General features: G+C 37.3%; 1 protein-coding gene across 12 annotated transcripts in view; it reads right to left on the reverse strand.

Moving 5' to 3' along the window:
• LOC128695675 (protein tramtrack, beta isoform) overlaps window positions 1-18,540 on the reverse strand; it is a 520,376-nt gene that overhangs the window by 125,127 nt on the left and 376,709 nt on the right. Inside the window, exon 5 of one of the 12 annotated variants that reach the window (XM_070093330.1) lies at window positions 12,775-13,900. The exons of the other annotated variants lie outside the window; for them this stretch is intronic. Coding sequence (XP_069949431.1) covers window positions 13,349-13,900 — 552 coding nt within the window. The 3' untranslated portion in view covers window positions 12,775-13,348. Of the gene's footprint in view, window positions 1-12,774; window positions 13,901-18,540 lie in introns of those variants that run through there. 12 annotated transcript variants of the gene reach the window in all.

Below are 18,540 nucleotides of genomic sequence, written 5' to 3' on the forward strand. Positions count from 1 at the left end.
AGGGAAGATGATAGTGAGAGATGGGCTTGTAAAGAACACACTCAAAACACTGTAATCACACCCTACATTTTTTTCCACAATAAATATTTTATAGCAGAAACACCCAGTTTTATAGCATTTCTTATATAAATTTAGCTTCATAATTGCATCACAGAAAAACCTGAAATGTTATTCAGAGCTGAAAAACATTACTGATATCACATACTAAAATACTGTACATACCATACACAGTTAAAAACATTAGCCATTAAATACACTGTGCATTCACAAAGTTTTTAAACTTCTGAATATTTGACATACAGTATATCAAATATAATTTTAATGAAGTATTCTCAAATTACATGATGTAGGCTCTGGTTTGTGTTATGTCAGGTGGGCTTCACATAATGAAAAAGGTCTAGTTTATTGACTGTTTCTATGAGATCACTGAGTTCCACATAGTCTCATTACAAACTGGTTTTAATCCATACCAGTGAAAATAAAACACTACACAGGTTTCCTCTATATTTTCTATATGCAGTTTTTAAAGCTTTAAAATTTTTCTTCTTTACTGAACTAGCATGTGTCCAGGCTACCAGGGTGACTACAGTTGTTACCTGACCAACACTCTTAAAACCCTTTCTGAAGGAACTTGCAAGATTCTCTCTTAAAACTTATCCAGCTTAATACTATACCCTTAAACTGTCCAAACATAGATCTACGTTGACGTGCGTAGTGCTCCGAACGTTGATCTACGTCCAATTTTACATGCTTTCAAATGGAGAAAATAAAGGTTGGAGAGCTACACACATCAACGTAGATCTACGTTTGGACAGTTTAAGGGTTAAGTAGTAAAAAACTGTTTTCCTTATTGAGTTTATGGAACTTTAACTTTTCACTTAATATATTTTGAAACTTGTATCATATTACAGATGTATTTCTAACTTCAGTTCTTTCTTTGTAAAAGTCTTAAGTACCTTTCACTTTTGGATGATGAAGTGGTGCATCATAACTCAGTTACGATGTGATAATCTACAGCACATGCAGTGCACTGAATGCACAACAGCCCAGCTGATCAGAAGCTCTCTGGAAAATATTGTCAAGTACCCTCTTAAAGATAGCTGGGGATCTCACAATATACCTGTTGCACCTGCGATTTTCATTGGGGCATTTTGCACCATGTTTATACTGTAGCCATCATATTTCTGTGTGAGTGTTAACCAAAATTTCTTTCCATTTCAGTGCTCACTATTACAAATATATACCAAAGTGTTATATAAAATGTTACATACAATGAGCCACAGTAAATATTCTAGCCCCATTAAGTATTGTTCAGTAAAAGCTAATTATAAGGCTGCCCAAAATGCTCTGCATAATAAGGTGCTTTTGTATCATCTATTTGCTTAACAACTGTAAACTGTACTTCATGGAAATGAAGATTTTCATTTTCATTTATCAGCCTAGGCTCTTGCTGTCATGGGGAGTAATTTCAGAGTGCAATTTGAAACCAATCACTCCAGAATTTTCCAGGAAAATACAGTAAATCATGGATTATCTGGAGCTGACTGGAGGAAACGGGGTATGAAAGGGGGGGGCAAAGGTGCAATAGATATTCAAAAACACCAAATAAAACATTTTTTTGTGCCATTATTTCTTTTGTGCATTCCTTTTAACCATTGTCTACTTAGATGCTCTGTATGTTAGGGAAGGGGTAGAGAGGGAAAGAGGTAGGGTGAGAAAGGAAGGGAGAGATACTGAGGGAGGGGAAGGAGAGAAAGGAAAAGCACTGAAGGAAGTAAAGGGAAGGTGGAGGAAGAGAAAGGATGAAAGAGGAACTGAGAAAGAAGGAAGGAGGAATGGGAGAGAAGTGAATAGAGTGGTACTGAAAGAAGGGATGAAAAAGAGACAGACAATGATAGGGAGGAAAAGCAGTAGGTAAGGCAAGGTAAGGTAAGGTAGGTATGTAGGTAGTTAAGTAGGAAGTTAGCTTTTATTTAGGCCTCAAGCATAAACCTTAAACTTTTACAGTGGTTTATACAGTAAATTATCTAGAATTTAACCTAGGATAACTCACTACAGTTCAACAATGTGACTTATTTTCATTGAGTTCCTTTTATTATATGGTTACAGTTTTATTTTCAAACAGGCATATATAGAGAGTTTATTGTCTACCCTTAGTGATATTAACCCTTTCAGGGTCGACAGGCCCTCTCAGAGACTTGTTCTCAGGGTCAGCCAAATTAAAAAAAAAAAAAAAATATTTTTTCTTATGAAAAGATAGAGAATCTTTTCCCAATCATAATGACACCAAAATTATGAAATTTGATGGAAAACTTATGGAATTATGCTCTCGCGAAGTTAGATTTTGCCCAATTTGAGCCCTATTTTCGGCTAATTCAAGTGTACTTGTCGACAAAAATAATAACTATTTCGCTGAACTCCATTTTTTTCTATCGAATGAGTAAAGAAACCACCCATTTACTGATTTCAACTATCCAATACAGTGGTCAGAATTTAGCAATTTTGCCAATTTCACACAAATTTCAAAAGATGCCAATTTCCGAATAGGGTCCAGAATAAACAAGAAAGACATTCCTGACACTAAAATAACATTTCCTCTGTTCATTAGTCACGTCCCCATGCCCCTCTTACATTCTTTTGCTTTCGACTTTGAATTTTTATTCTCACAAAAAAATAGAAGATTTACTGCTATGCAGACTACTCCATTAGTGTAGAAATGGTATAAATAATATCAGCGCATTTGTGAAAGAATATTAGACTCACCAGTTGACGTATATTGGACACAGCATGATTTGTTTACTTTTGAACTTTGGTAAAAATCAAACATTTCTGATACTTTGAGCTTAATTTCAAGGCACTTTTCATTGTAAAACCAGTCAAAATCATCTCAATTTCTATAATGTTTTCCATTCTATAAAATGAGACCAGGAAAACTAGAATACAACAATACCATATGAAAATACAGTGCAAAGTTGCTGTTTTAATCCAAAATCATGGTCAAAGTTTTTTTTTTTATCATTACGCACTGTGTGCTGCAGGATTTTTTTTTATACCACGCACACTGACCACATAGACCCATTCCTTCACATGTAGGCCTACCAGCTTTCTCTCATTAGATTTGAGGGCGCTAGAATTTAGGCGTACTAGTACGTCAAAAGCCCTGGTGCGTAAGCCGTACTAGTACGGCCGAAACCCTGAAAGGGTTAATAATTTATGTACTGTATATTATGTATACATGATAGTGAACTCTATTGTAAATTTTACATCTCATACAGTATCGTATGTTACTGTTATCTTAAAGTACTGTCGGCACAGTGGAATAGGAGAATACCACTGGTAGTGTCATCCTGCCAGAATGTCCTATAACCTATGCCCTAAGTAAAGAGAAATGACTCTGGAACATGTGTAATATGTATTTGGCATGCCGGCTGGCTGCCTCGCTCACTGACTTTGGCTGTCTCTCCATCTGTATCTGTATCTGTCTCTGTCTCACAGGTACACATAAGTAAAGTTATCATACATAGTGTAAATTCCCTAGGATAACCCCAAAAAATCCAGACAAAGTGCTATACTGTGCTTGTGCATTTTCACTTGATCAGGAATCAGACGTGACTACTCTGCTTCGTGTGTAATACCTGTTGGTTCATGAAGTGGCTCTCTGAGACAGAGACAAGCAGACAGAAGGACAGACACACAGGTAGACAAAAAGACAGATAAGCAGACAGATCTAGACAGAAAGACAGACAGACTGATAGACTGACAGATAGACAAACAGACAGATATACAGACAGACAGATAGACAGACAGGTTTATGTGCAACAGTGAAAACAAATGAAGAGTTTGAGAGTAAGAGCCTTTCTTGCCTTCTTGCCACAACCTCAAGTGCAAAATTCAGACTTCCTCTTAGGGGCCATGGTGAATTTACTGTCCAGTTAGTACAGTTAATACAGTATGATGCTACTCATAGAGCAGGGTAACTCAAAGTGATGCTGCCTGCATGGCACGTTGCCACAAGTAGCGGTTAAATATCGTACAGCGGTATGCATCAGCCAACCCAGCCTTGCTGCCAGACGCCCGGTCGTAAGTTAAGTGGACATATGTCGAGCAGGTCATAAGTCGGATAGTAGGTGTATATATAAGTACACTTGTAATGAAACCAAAATTATTAAATCTGATGGCAAACTTGTAGAATTACGCTCTCACAAAGTAAGCAGTCTCGGTGATGCACTAATTACGCATCAGCACTTTCACCCACTTTGAGCCCCATTTTTGGCCTATTCTATTGTTCCAGTCAACCAAACTTGTAGCTATTTCACTAGTACAGTAATATCTCATTTCACATCATTTTGGCCCATGTCAAATTTGCCCTTACGCCACTTTTCTTGGGAAAATTTAAGTTCAATGAATGTCATTACATCTGACGTTACGTCTTCCAGCAATGTCACATACGTCATAATAAAAGGACGTGAAATAAATAAATTTTTCCTTAAAAATATTTAAAATAAATAAAACATAAAAATTAACAATAAAAGATAAAATAAGCTAAAAAAAATTTAAATACAATAAAAAATACATTAAAAACAAAAAATGTATATACAATAAAATATGAACATCAAAAATTTTTAAACAAATGTCTGCAATTACGCAGTTCTGCCATCTTGCCGTGTGGCGGCATTGCTGCTGGAGAAACAGCACCACGAAGAGGAAGAGCTTCTAGAACTAGAGCCAAGGAAATTCAAGATAGCCAAAATGCAGAAAGGTTTTTATTGCCTCCCCACAAAACCCAAATGCTGAGCGTTTTACAAAAAATAATGAACTGCACTGACAACCTATTCTTCCCATATAGGACCATCTTAACCCTTTCAGGATCCAGAAGCCAAATTTCAAAGTGTGCACCAGGGTCCAAGAATTTTCAAAAAATAATTTTATTTTTTCTTATGAAATGGTAGAGAATCTTTTTCTGAAGGTAATAAAACAAAAAGTATGAAATTTGATGGAAAATTGACAAAATTATGCTCTCGCAAATTTTGATGTGTCAGCGATATTTACGCATCGGCGATTTTGCCGACTTTGACTCCCATTTTAGGGCATTCCCATTTTACAGCATTCCAGTCAACCAAATTCTTAGCTATTTTACTAGTATTACTTCTATTCTATCGATTGAGCACAAGAAATCGCCAAGTCAACTGTTTCAACTACAAAATAGTGACCGGAAACTGGTAATTTGGCCAATTTTATGCAAAGTTCAAAATATTCCAATTTCAAAATAGGGTCCAGAATAAACAACACAGGCATTCCTGGCACTAAACTAACATTTCCTCTGTTCATTAGTTATGTTTTCATTCTTTACAAATGAATTCCATTTTGATTTTTTATTCACATAATGAATTTTTCTTCAAACCAAAAAATAAAAGATTTACTGTTTTGCAATACTGTAATAATTGTATAAATAATATCACCACATTTGTGAATGTATATCAGACCCACCAGCTGTCAAGTATTAGACGTGTGAGGTCATTTGTTTACTCTTGAACATCGGCAAAAATATAACATTTCTGCTACTTTGAGCTCAGTTTCAAGCCATTTCCAGTACTAAAAGCAATCAAAATCATCTCTATTTCTGTAGTATATCGTCCATTCTATCAAATGAGACCAAGAAATTGCAAACACAACTACAAAAAACATACGAAAAAACACTGCAAAGTCGCTGTTTAAATCGAAAATTACAGTCTGTTTTTTTTCTCTCATTATGCACTGTGTACTGCAGGATTTGTTTTATGTGGTGCACACATACCACATACATGTATTCTCTCATATCTAGGCCCAAATTTACCGCTCACAGCTTATCAGAGTGAGCTGAGCTCATGGCGTAGATATACGGTTTGGACCCTCAACATAAAGCTGTAGATCTACAGCATGGACTCTAAAAGGGTTAAATGAGAGGAAGAAGGACACAATTCAAGGGACTCTAGATCAGTTTTTAGTTAAAGTTGAGAAATGCAAGACCCTCAAATCCTTGACAGAAGAGCTGACTCCTTCTACTTCCGTGTGTCAATGAAGAAGCCCCGCATACCATCACCAGCCACCTCACCCTCCTCCTCCAAGTAGTCATACTCACGGTATTTTTAAGGGCAAATCACAAGCTAAATATGTAACATAATTTTATTAGTTGTGTTCATTATTCTTTAAAAAATATGACTAAAATGCATTTTTACTGTTTTCTAAGGTTCAGTAATAGTTATATTTCTTTGCTAGTTATTTACACTAGTTTTATGGTGCTGGTTGTTTTTTAGGGCATTTTTAAAACATTACTTCTGGTTTACGTCAAAAATCGGGCTATGTCGCGACTTTTGGAACTAATTAATGACGTAGGGTGGGGTATATTTTATTCCTTTTATTCTATTGTTTGAGTACAAGAAACCATCCATTAACCCTTTTTAACTACCCAATGAAGTAATCGGAAATCAGTAAGTTGGCCAATTTCAACAAAATTAAAAAACTGCCAGTTTAAAAATAGGGTCCAAAATAAACACATTCATAGCACTAAAAATAACATTTCCTTTGTTCATTAGATATGTCCCCAGACCTCTCTTATGTTACACTTGCTTTCCATTTTTAGTTTTCATTCACACAAATAATAGAAGATTTACTGTTATGAAAACTCCTGCATTATTGTGATAATTGTGTAAATAATGTTGGTGCATTCCTAAATGCATATTAGAATAGGCAGTTGGATGCATATTGAACGAGTAATGTCATTTGTGTACTTAGAATATCGGATACTGTGAGCTCAGTTTCAAGGTACTTTCAGTCCAGAAACTAATCAAAATCATCTTTATTTCTGTAATATATTTTTCATTCTGTCAAATGAGATTAAGAATCCAAGAAAACCACCATGTAAATCATATGAAAATACACCACAAAGTTGCTGTTTTAATCCCTTAGCCCTGTCAGGGTCAAGAGGCCCTCTCCTAAACTCATTCTCAGGGTCGAAAAATTTTCGGAAAAAAAAAAAATTATTGTTTTCTTATGAAATGATAGAGAATCTTTTCCTGATCATAATGACACCAAAATTATGAAATTTGAAGGAAAACTTACGGAATTATGCTCTCGCGAAGTTAGCGGTCTCAATGATGTTGACGCATCGGCGATTTTGCCCACTTTGAGTCCTATTAACGGCCAATTTCAGTGAACTAGTGGACAAAAATCATATCTATTTCGCTAGAACTCCATTTTTTCTATCGAATGAGTACAAGAAACCACCCATTTACTTATTTCAAGTATCCAATAAAGTGGGCAGAAATTGGCAATTTTGCCAATTTCACACAAATTTCAGAAGATGCCAATTTCCAAATAGGGTCCAGAATAAGCAAGACAGACATTCCTGGCACTAAAGTAACACTTTCTCTGATCATTAGTCACGTCCCCAGGCCCCTCTTACATCTCTTTTGCTTTCCACTTTGAATTTTTATTCTCACAAAAAATAGAAGATTTACTGTTATGCAGACTACTGCATTAGTGTAGAAATGGTATAAATAATATCAGTGCACTTGTGAAACAATATTAGACTCACCAGTTGGCGTGTATTGGATGCTTGGCATGATTTGTTTACTTTTGAAATCTGGTAAAAATCGAACATTTCTGCTACTTTGTGCTCAATTTCAAGGTACTTTTCATTAAAAAACCAATCAAAATCATCTCAATTTCTGTAATATGTCTTCCATTCTATAAAATGATACCAGGAAAACTAGAATACAACCATAAATACCATACGAAAATACACTGCAAAGTCGCTGTTTTAAACCAAAAACACGGTCCTGCACTGTGCTGCAGGACTTTTTTTATACTTTGCACACTGACCACATAGACCCATTCTTTCATATGTACCCCTACCAGCTTTCTCTCACTAGATTTGAAGGCGCTAGAATTTAGGCGTTCTAGTACATCAATAACCCTGGTGCTTAAGCCATACTAGTACATCAGAAACCCTGAAAGGGTTAACTATCCAAACGTAGATCTACATTCGCTTGCCCAGTGCTCCAAATATTAAAAAAAAAAAAAAATAGTTCTTTTTCAAATTAAAAAGGTTAATTCTCTGTGTGTGATAAGACCAAACAGATTTTTAGGGTCAATACTTACCGAGATATAAGGCTGCGAAGTTAGCGTTGGATGCTCACCTGACAGCAACATGGAGTCCTACCGCTTGCAGAAATATTGCCGATATACCTTTTTCCCTGTTATTTTTTTTTTAATTTATGTAATTTTTATGTTCTGATAATTACAATTTATGGTAGTTCTTGTAATTTCATAGCCAATCTTTGTTCTGACACTAATATTAGATATTGAAATAGTAATCAAATACACTTACCATCCGACTTACGACCTGCTCGACATAAGACTGTTTTGTATGGAAATGTTCTGGGAAATAAACAACTGTTTATGTTGTAAGTACACAGTGTTTCCCCTAAACCTTACAGTATAAAATATAGTACTAACAGCACAAAAAGTAAAGTAAAAAATGAAATATCAAAATAAAACTATAAAATAAAATCATTACAATAATGTGATGTTGATATTCAGTAGTAAGGTTCGTCTTACATCCATTTTGAGTTACAACCGGTTAGTCAGAACCATGCTCGGTCGTAAGTCGGATGGTAGGTGTAGTCACAAACACATTGACAAGTGAACATTTCCACCTGCCCTGGTCACATACTATTGTCTAGAAATATACACAAAATATTTATAGGTCCCAGCAATGTTTCAGACATTGAAGCACGGTGTAAGACGAGTCTCACTCCACTGATGACAGTGCAGCAGTGGAGTGACATTTGATGATCGTGCACTGCCTTGGTTTTATTTGCTTTCACTTCTTCTTCTTCTTCTTGATTCACCGGTACTTCCGGCCTGGGTCTTCTCCAGATGGTGACTGCTTTCACTGTTACATATAAACATGTGTGTTTATCTTTTTGTCTGTCTGTCTATCAAGCTCTGTCTCTGTATATCTCTGTCTCTGCTTATCTGTTTGCCTGTGTGTGTGTGTCTTCCTGTCTCTGTTTGCCCATCTCTCTTTCTGATTCAGAGAGAGAGCCACTCATGAACCAACAGGTATTACTCACAATGCAGAGTCATCACATCTGATTCAGGAACAAGTGAAAATGTGTATTACTTGCCAGTCATGCTTATTATGCTTTATATCTACAAGCACAGTATAGCACTTTGTCTGGATTTTTGAGTTATGCTAGGTAATTTACACTATGTATAATTGTATTTATGTGTACCAGTAAGACAGAGACAGAGAGAGACAGAGAAAGAAATAGACAGAGAGACAAAGATAGACAAAGACAGAGATAAACAGAGATAGATAGAGACAGACAGAGATAGAGACAAGGTCAATCAGCCACCCACCCAGCCAGCCAAATGTGTATTGCACGTTACAGAATTGTTTCTCTCTACTTAGGGCATAGGTTATAGGACATTCTGGCAGGATGACACTATCAATGGTATCAAAATTGAAAGAATGTTGCACATGGGTTATTATCAAGGTTTTTAATATTTCCTCAACCACTTGTGGCCACATCCATTTCAAAGCCATTAAACTCAGGGTCAACATTACTTTCCTCTTAAAAGGAAAGTGTTAATACAACATGACATCATTGAATCCCTGGTGTTTGCCATGCTGTTTGCTTTAGCTGGTGCTCAACTGAACTGGTGTTCCCACAAGGTACTAAGTGGTCCCAGATTTTTTTTAATACTGTGCACACTGAGCATTAAGACCCATTCTATACTGATCTAAATTTGGACAGTTAAGGGGTTAAACCAAATACAAGGTCACAGTTTTATTTTGCCCATTATGCACTGCCTGCTGCAGGATTTTTTATATGGTGCTCACTTACCACAATCTTCTGCTCCACTGAGTAGTTTGAGTTTACTTCATAATCAATTTCAGTGTTTATTCCTTAAGGTTCAAAGCAAAGTAATTTACATTTAAACTTGCTGACATCATATTTTTCTGTAGCCCACTGGAAGACCTGGTTTATACTGGCTTGGAGATTCACTGCCACTCAAATTCAAATTATGGTATTATCAGCAGCTCTTCACTATGACAGCCTCTGATTTGCCCTTGGCGATTACTGTAGTGATTCACTCTTTGGGTCCAATTTACTTTATTGAAAACTGAAGATCCATTTGCCCTCTTTTTCAAATAAACTTTTCGAATGCATTTTGTGTCCCATTACACCATGACCTTGCTTGTCAAATGCTTCTGCAGCATCTGTGGATATTACAGTGGCATTTTGTTTGGCTTTCAGTGTATTCAAGATCATGTTGTAGTGGTGCAGCAATTACAAAAGGCAGGAGTTACCTATTCTAATCCTATATTGCCCTGGGTTTTGCGAAGTTTGTGATTCCATGTATTTAGCAATGTTTCCTCTCAAAACAATTTCAAAATTTTTTATGTGTGTCTTCAGTGCTATTCATCTATAGCACTTGGTGCTCTTGTACAATGCACTTGATCTGCTTTCAAGTAGGTCTTCTAGTAAAACCTTAAACCTGGTAAGACTGAAGTTTGGAAGAATAGTACTTAATGCAGGACTCTTAACATTACCCAAGCAGCTTTCAGTGTTCTATATGTATAGATAAAACCATTAACTATCATAAACAAAGCAAAAGTTACTATGGCCATTCTGAGCTTTGCAAAACAATCATGTTATAATTTGACAATTTTTTTTTATAAAATCAATATACATTAATAAAACTATACATATACAATATCTTTGGTGCTCAAAGTAAGAAAATTTACTACACATATTTTTAGTTTTGTATGTCAAGACCTTTGGATGCTATACAAAATAAATACTGAGCAGTTCACATTGCAATTTAAATTGTATTACGAATTGTATTACATTGTGTAGATTTAAGATTTTATGTGTGCATATATATATATATATATATATATATATATATATATATATATATATATATATATATATATATATATATATATATATATATATATATATATACAGTGGAACCTCAAATATTGAACTTTCTTCGGTCCAGAAGGCTGTTCGAGTGCCTTTACTGAATGAATTTATTCCCATCAGGAATAATGTAAATTAGATTAGTCCATTTCAGACCCTCAAAAATACACTTATAAAAGCACTTACAAAAATACACTTACATAATTGGTTGTGTTGGGAGCAGTTCGATTTTTGAGGTTCCACTATATATGTATATATATATATATATATATATATATATATATATATATATATATATATATATATATATATATATATATATATATATATATATATATATATATATATATATATATATATATATACTATATACACAGTGGACCCTCGGCCAACGTAGGCATCATCTAACGATAAATTCGTCCAATCCAATGAAGCATTTGAGTGTAAAAAATTTGACCCGACCAATGATGAAAAACTCGACCAACATGATTCATCCTGAACCTGTCCGTCCAGCCTGAGCACCTCAGCTGCCCTGCTGTCATTGTTTACAAGCCAGGGTGGACAGTTCCACACATATATTTGATAAATTTTGTATTATTCCATTGTTTTTAGTCCTTGTAACTGCTAAATAGGCCACCATGGGCCCAAAGAAAGATTCTAGTGCCAACCCTGTGGTAAAAAGGGTTGGCCTGTTCTGGAAGAAAATGCCAAACAGGACCTACATTACTCAGGAGAAAAAGGCACTCCCAGAACACAAGCCTATGAAAGACAGGCTAACTCTCATGTTTTGTTGTAATGCTAGTGAGGATTGCAAATTGAAGCCTTTACTCATGTATCACTTTGAAAATCCCAGAGTATTCAAGAAAAACAGTGTCTCATCACTCATCAATACTCTTCAATAAAGGTAAGTGTCATTTTAACATTTATTTATGCAGTTATTGTGCATGTCTCATTGTTTTCTTTGTAGGGAAATGTATATTTCATGAAAAAAAAAATTAATACTTTTGGCTCTCTGGAACGGATTAATTGGATTTCCATTATTTCTTATGGGGAAAATTAATTTGACTAATGATAAATTCACCTAAAAATAAGCTCTCTGGAACAGATTAATATTGTTGGTCGAGGGCTCTGGTGGCCTGGTGGTTAACGCTCTCGCTTCACACGGTGAGGGCCTGGGTTCGATTCCCAGCCAGAGTAGAAACATTGGACGTGTTTCTTTCAACCTGTTGTCTATGTTCCCCATCAGTAAAATGGGTACCTGGGTGTTAGTCGACTGGTGTGGGTCGCATCCTGGGACACTGACCTAAGGAGGCCTGGTCACAGACCGGGCCGCGGGGGCGTTGACCCCCGGAACTCTCTCCAAGTAAGTAAACACTGTAATATATATATATATATATATATATATATATATATATATATATATATATATATATATATATATATATATATATATATATATATATATATATTACACATATACACACACCCACACACACAGGTTTCCCTCAGTTTATTTGGTTTCACTTCGTGCAGATTTGCTTACCTGCGTAACCCCACTTCTATTATTAACTTACTATTTATGGTAAAATTTGCTCTTATGTGAACCCCAAGCTCAGCACTACTTAATTTTGTAACACCATCTCTTTAAATATAGCTTAAAAGTGATCTATATTGACATTCATATTTAAAGTTTAAATAGCAACCAAAAAAAAAAAAAAAACAGATTCTGGCAAGGAAAATCCAATGGAAATACAAAAATTAAATAAAATCCTATGACTGATTTTCAATTAAAGTGTCTTGTACCAGACAAAGTTGCAAAGACACAAAGTCGACTAGAATTTGTGGGAGGGAATAAAGAATAAGGAGATACATATTCACAGGTTGATAATGTGTGCACTTCAGTGAAGATAAAGATATGCTGGTTAGTTAGTAGTGGAGGGAAGAGGGAAGAGAAATGGAGAAGGATTATAAATGAATTCTGAATTTAACTTTATTCTCATTTGTTTTTTGATCAATTGCACTGACTTTTGGTATATATCTGGCACCTATTTGGTATGCTAATAATTTCTGGAATGCTTTTTCCAAATTTTATATTGTTTAGGGATTATGACTGAATTTCTTTCTCAGTTTTTAACCAAATTAATTTCATTTTTATATGACAATATGGTGAAGGTGTGCTAAGCTCATACTTTTTTAATAAATATTAGTCAAGAAGTGGAATTTGCTCAGTCTCAGAATGAATCCCTATGTTACAAATGTTATAATGGGCTACGAATACATCTGTTAAATAAAGCAAGGGAGACCTGTAATTTTCATGACACTTCTGACCCAAATACCAAAGTCCAAGGATGATCAACAGTGATACGTATTCATCCGATAAACCCAGGATCACGGTTATTATCCCATGGGGGAGGCTGACTTGAAGAATTATTTGAAGGAAGGTAAAGCTTATGTACAGACTTCAAATGAACATTCAGATTAGAACGCTGAGCTGACCGGTAAGAACACAGGTGACAAACAAAGGGCTTTTCTCCAGTGTGTGTGCGCATGTGTTTTTCAAACTCTGAACGGAAAAGGACCACACGTCCACAAACAGGACAATTGAGTGGGTTATTTGCCCGCCGCTGTGGTCGAGGGGCAGTCGCTGCCATCAGGACACCGACTAATCCTGCAGGGTTATTGGAGCCTAAGGCTGCCAAATTTGCAGGGTTTGCTGCTATTCCAACTACACCAATATTTCCTGTTAATGCTGTTAGATTGGGGTATTGTTGTACACCAATATACTGATGAGTAGGTTCAACAGAAGGGCCGCTCTGATCCGACATCTCACCCTCACCAGGATCACCCATGTCTGTCGGCTCCGCCTTGATATGTGGTGGGGAACACGATGAATCCCTGAGAAACTGCTCCAGCGGCGACACCTGCAACGACAACACCAGGTGTCAGTGGCCGCTGGGCAGGGTCCTTCATTATTCCGTGAATTTATGGTTTAATTTCCTAGTGGTGGCGGTCTACTACTTGAATATTCTTAAGTGCCTAAATAATTCCTACCAAGAAAAAAGAAGGATAAGAAGAGAGAAAAATGTATGAGAGAGAAGGACAAATATGTGGAGGGAAGGAGGAGGCAGAAAAAAAAATGTGTGTACTGTAATTGTCTAACTGTGTGTTATCATCACCAGAGGTGGTAACCATATATGTACACATACATATTATATACATGTGTAGGCTTGATAGGATTAAGCATAATCATATCACATTAATTTTAACAAGGTTAAGTGAGGCTGCTAAGTTATTTTTTATGAAAAATTAAATATTTGTGTTACAAAATACTTTACAAAAATATGTCCAATAAAGCATAAAAAAAAAAACTTCAAAATTCATTTTTAAGGCAGACTGGCTTGTGCAACCATCTGCCTAAAACCAAGACACATATATGAATTTGATTGCATTTATATCTATGAAAATTTGTAATTTGTAATTCAATATTTGTACTTGACTGTATGCATATCTTCATATGAGTTTCCATACACAAACAGATATGAACTCCTCTGAATTTATTATCGTATTTTAGTCATGTAAAAACATAGATTTAATTGTTATTCTTTGACAATAATCAGCAATGCTGTTTACACTTGCTAAATGTACACTAAAAATAAAAATCTTTTCCTGTTTCCATTAGTATTTTTGACCTTACTCTCTTAGGTGAAGCTTATAAAAAGTGTGAGCTGGTAAACTACACTTACTGTACATGACTTGAAAGCTTAATATTGACAATATATATGTATACGCAGAGTTTCAATTTAGTACTAGCATACTGAAGCAAATAGGTACTGGTAAGAGAGAACACAGGATAATACTGACTTTATTACTATACCTGATGGAGGTATGAGACAGTATACAGTGGTACCTCGAGTTTCATGCAGCTCCCAACTCAAACGATTATGTAAGTGTATTATTGTAAATGCTTTTGTAAGTGTATTTTTGGGGGTCTGAAACGGACTAATCTAATCTAATTTATGTTACTCATTTGGTAACAGCACTCGAACAGCCTTCTGGAACGAATTATGTATGAAACTCAGGGTACCACTGTATAAGTTTAAAATGATCTTTAATACAAGATTTCTGAAATTCATATAAACAGAAGTAAGCAATTTCCTACTTAGGGTGGATAATGACTTTTGGCTAAGACACATATCAGCTTGATACATACAATCCATTTAAAAATGTGGAGCAGGGTATATGTTAGTGATGCCAATGGCAACTTAGGAGTACAGTAAATATGTTGAATGAACCACTCTTGAGAGTATACATATAAAAAAAAAAATTACTTGTCGCAAATGTTGAAACCGTTATTCAACACGCAAATGGTCAAAATATAGAAAAATCTTAATAAATATTGCATGCCATATTTTCAGTAAAGTATATAAATAGCCAAGATTCAAAATCTGTATGAGTTATAAAAATACTGTTTAAAATGCCAACAAATGAATATAAATTTAACACATAATACACTAGTAACTATTTCACAGATGGGAACAGTTACTGAAAAAGTACATCACAAACTGGGAACCAAAATTATTTCTAGGGATGTGCAGTACTGTTATGTACACAAGTTGAGAATTACAAAAAACTGGATAACAATAAGTGTATCTTTATGGTTAGAGTGTCCAATGAATGAATCTGCTCCTAGGAAGATGAATGTGAAGAACTTGAATAACACATGAAGTTACTAGACAGCACACTTCCTAGTAGTGAGACTAAATACTGGTAAATGATGGAAGATAACACCTCACCACCACCACCACTACACTCTCCACCTCCACAACCACCACACTCTCCACCACCACCTCACTCTCCACCACCACCACCACACTCTCCACCTCCACCACACTCTCCACCTCCACCACCACACTCTCCACAACTACCACCACCACACTCTTCACCACTACCACCACCACACTCTCCACCTCCACCACACTCTCCACCTTCACCACACTCTCCACCACACTCTCCACCACCACCACCACACTCTCCACCACTACCACTACCACACTCTCCACCACTATTACACTCTCTATCTTCACCACCACCACACTCTCCACCACCACCACCACACACTCCACCTCCACCACCACTGCACTCTCCACCACCACCACACACTCCACCTCCACCACCCTCTCCACCTACACCACACTCTCCACCACCACCACACTCTCCACCTCCACCACACTCCACCTCCACCACCCTCTCCACCTACACCACACTCTCCACCACCACCACCACACACTCCACCTCCACCACCACTGCACTCTCCACCACCACCACACACTCCACCTCCACCACCCTCTCCACCTACACCACACTCTCCACCACCACCACACTCTCCACCTCCACCACACTCCACCTCCACCACCCTCTCCACCTACGCCACACTCTCCACCACCACCGCACTCTCCACCTACACCAAACTCTCCACCACCACCACACTCTCCACCACGACCACACACTCCACCACCATCAGACTCTCCACCTCCACCACCACCACACTCTCTACCACCACCACACACTCCACCTCCACCACCCTCTCCACCTACACCACACTCTCCACCACCACCACACTCTCCACCTCCACCACACTCCACCTCCACCACCCTCTCCACCTACACCACACTCTCCACCACCACCGCACTCTCCACCTACACCAAACTCTCCACCACCACCACACTCTCCACCACGACCACACACTCCACCACCATCAGACTCTCCACCTCCACCACCACCACACTCTCTACCACCACCACACACTCCACCTCCACCACCCTCTCCACCTACACCACATTCTCCACCACCACCACACTCTCCACCTCTACAACACTCTCCACCACCACCACCACACTCTCCACCACCACCACCACACACTCCACCTCCACCACCACCACACTCACCACGACAACCCACTCACCACCACCACCACACACATCACTACAATCTACTCACCACCACCACCACACTCACCACCACCCACTAGCATCACAACTACCACCACAACCAGCACCATATATACCAGTATATAGCACACTACATACCAGTAAATGAGATTATCTGTGTGTGTACAGTACGACATAAACAACATCTGTCAATGAAGCCTTGTCATACATCATTTTAAAGAATATTTTATGACTGTTATATTATGGTACATGTATTAAGTTTTATATAATGTAGTACTAGTAGTAGATAGGGAAGCTGTGATTTCGTGTATAGGGCAAGGAGGAATAACATCTGTAGGAGTGAGGAAGAGCCAGTTGTGAGTGTGGGGGAAGTTCGTGAGGCAGTAGGTAAAATGAAAGGGGGTAAGGCAGCCGGGATTGATGGGATAAAGATAGAAATGTTAAAAGCAGGTGGGGATATAGTTTTGGAGTGGTTGGTGCAATTATTTAATAAATGTATGGAAGAGGGTAAGGTACCTAGGGATTGGCAGAGAGCATGCATAGTTCCTTTGTATAAAGGCAAAAGGGACAAAAGAGAGTGAAAAATTATAGGGAGATAAGTCTGTTGAGTATACCTGGTAAAGTGTATGGTAGAGTTATTATTGAAAGAATTAAGAGTAAGACAGAGAATAGGATAGCAGATGAACAAGGAGGCTTTAGGAAATGTAGGGGGTGTGTGGACCAGGTGTTTACAGTGAAACATATAAGTGAACAGTATTTAGATAAGGCTAAAGAGGTCTTTGTGGCATTTATGGATTTGGAAAAGGCATATGACAGGGTGGATAGGGAAGCAATGTGGCAGATGTTGCAGGTGTATGGTGTAGGAGGTAGGTTACTGAAAGCAGTGAAGAGCTTTTACGAGGATAGTGAGGCTCAAGTTAGAGTATGTAGGAAAGAGGGAAATTATTTCCCAGTAAAAGTAGGCCTTAGACAAGGATGTGTGACGTCACCATGGTTTTTTAATATATTTATAGATGGGGATGTAAGAGAAGTAAATGCGAGAGTCTTGGCAAGAGGTGTGGAGTTAAAAGATAAAGAATCACACATAAAGTGGGAGTTGTCACAGTTGCTCTTTGCTGATGACACTGTGCTCTTGGGAGATTCTGAAGAGAAGTTGCAGAGATTGGTGGATGAATTTGGTAGGGTATGCAAAAGAAGAAAATTAAAAGTGAATACAGGAAAGAGTAAGGTTATGAGAATAACAAAAAGATTAGGTGATGAAAGATTGGATATCAGATTGGAGGGAGAGAGTATGGAGGAGGTGAATGTATTCAGATATTTGGGAGTGGACATGTCAGCGGATGGGTCTATGAAAGATGAGGTGAATCATAGAATTGATGAGGGAAAAAGGGTGAGTGGTGCACTTAGGAGTCTGTGGAGACAAAGAACTTTGTCCTTGGAGGCAAAGAGGGGAATGTATGAGAGTATAGTTTTACCAATGCTCTTATATGGGTGTGAAGCATTGGTGATGAATGTTGTAGCGAGGAGAAGGCTGGAGGCAGTGGAGATGTCATGTCTGAGGGCAATGTGTGGTGTGAATATAATGCAGAGAATTCGTAGTTTGGAAGTTAGGA

The sequence above is a fragment of the Cherax quadricarinatus genome, chromosome 42 (genome assembly GCF_038502225.1).
Source record: "Cherax quadricarinatus isolate ZL_2023a chromosome 42, ASM3850222v1, whole genome shotgun sequence".
NCBI lineage: Eukaryota > Metazoa > Arthropoda > Malacostraca > Decapoda > Parastacidae > Cherax > Cherax quadricarinatus.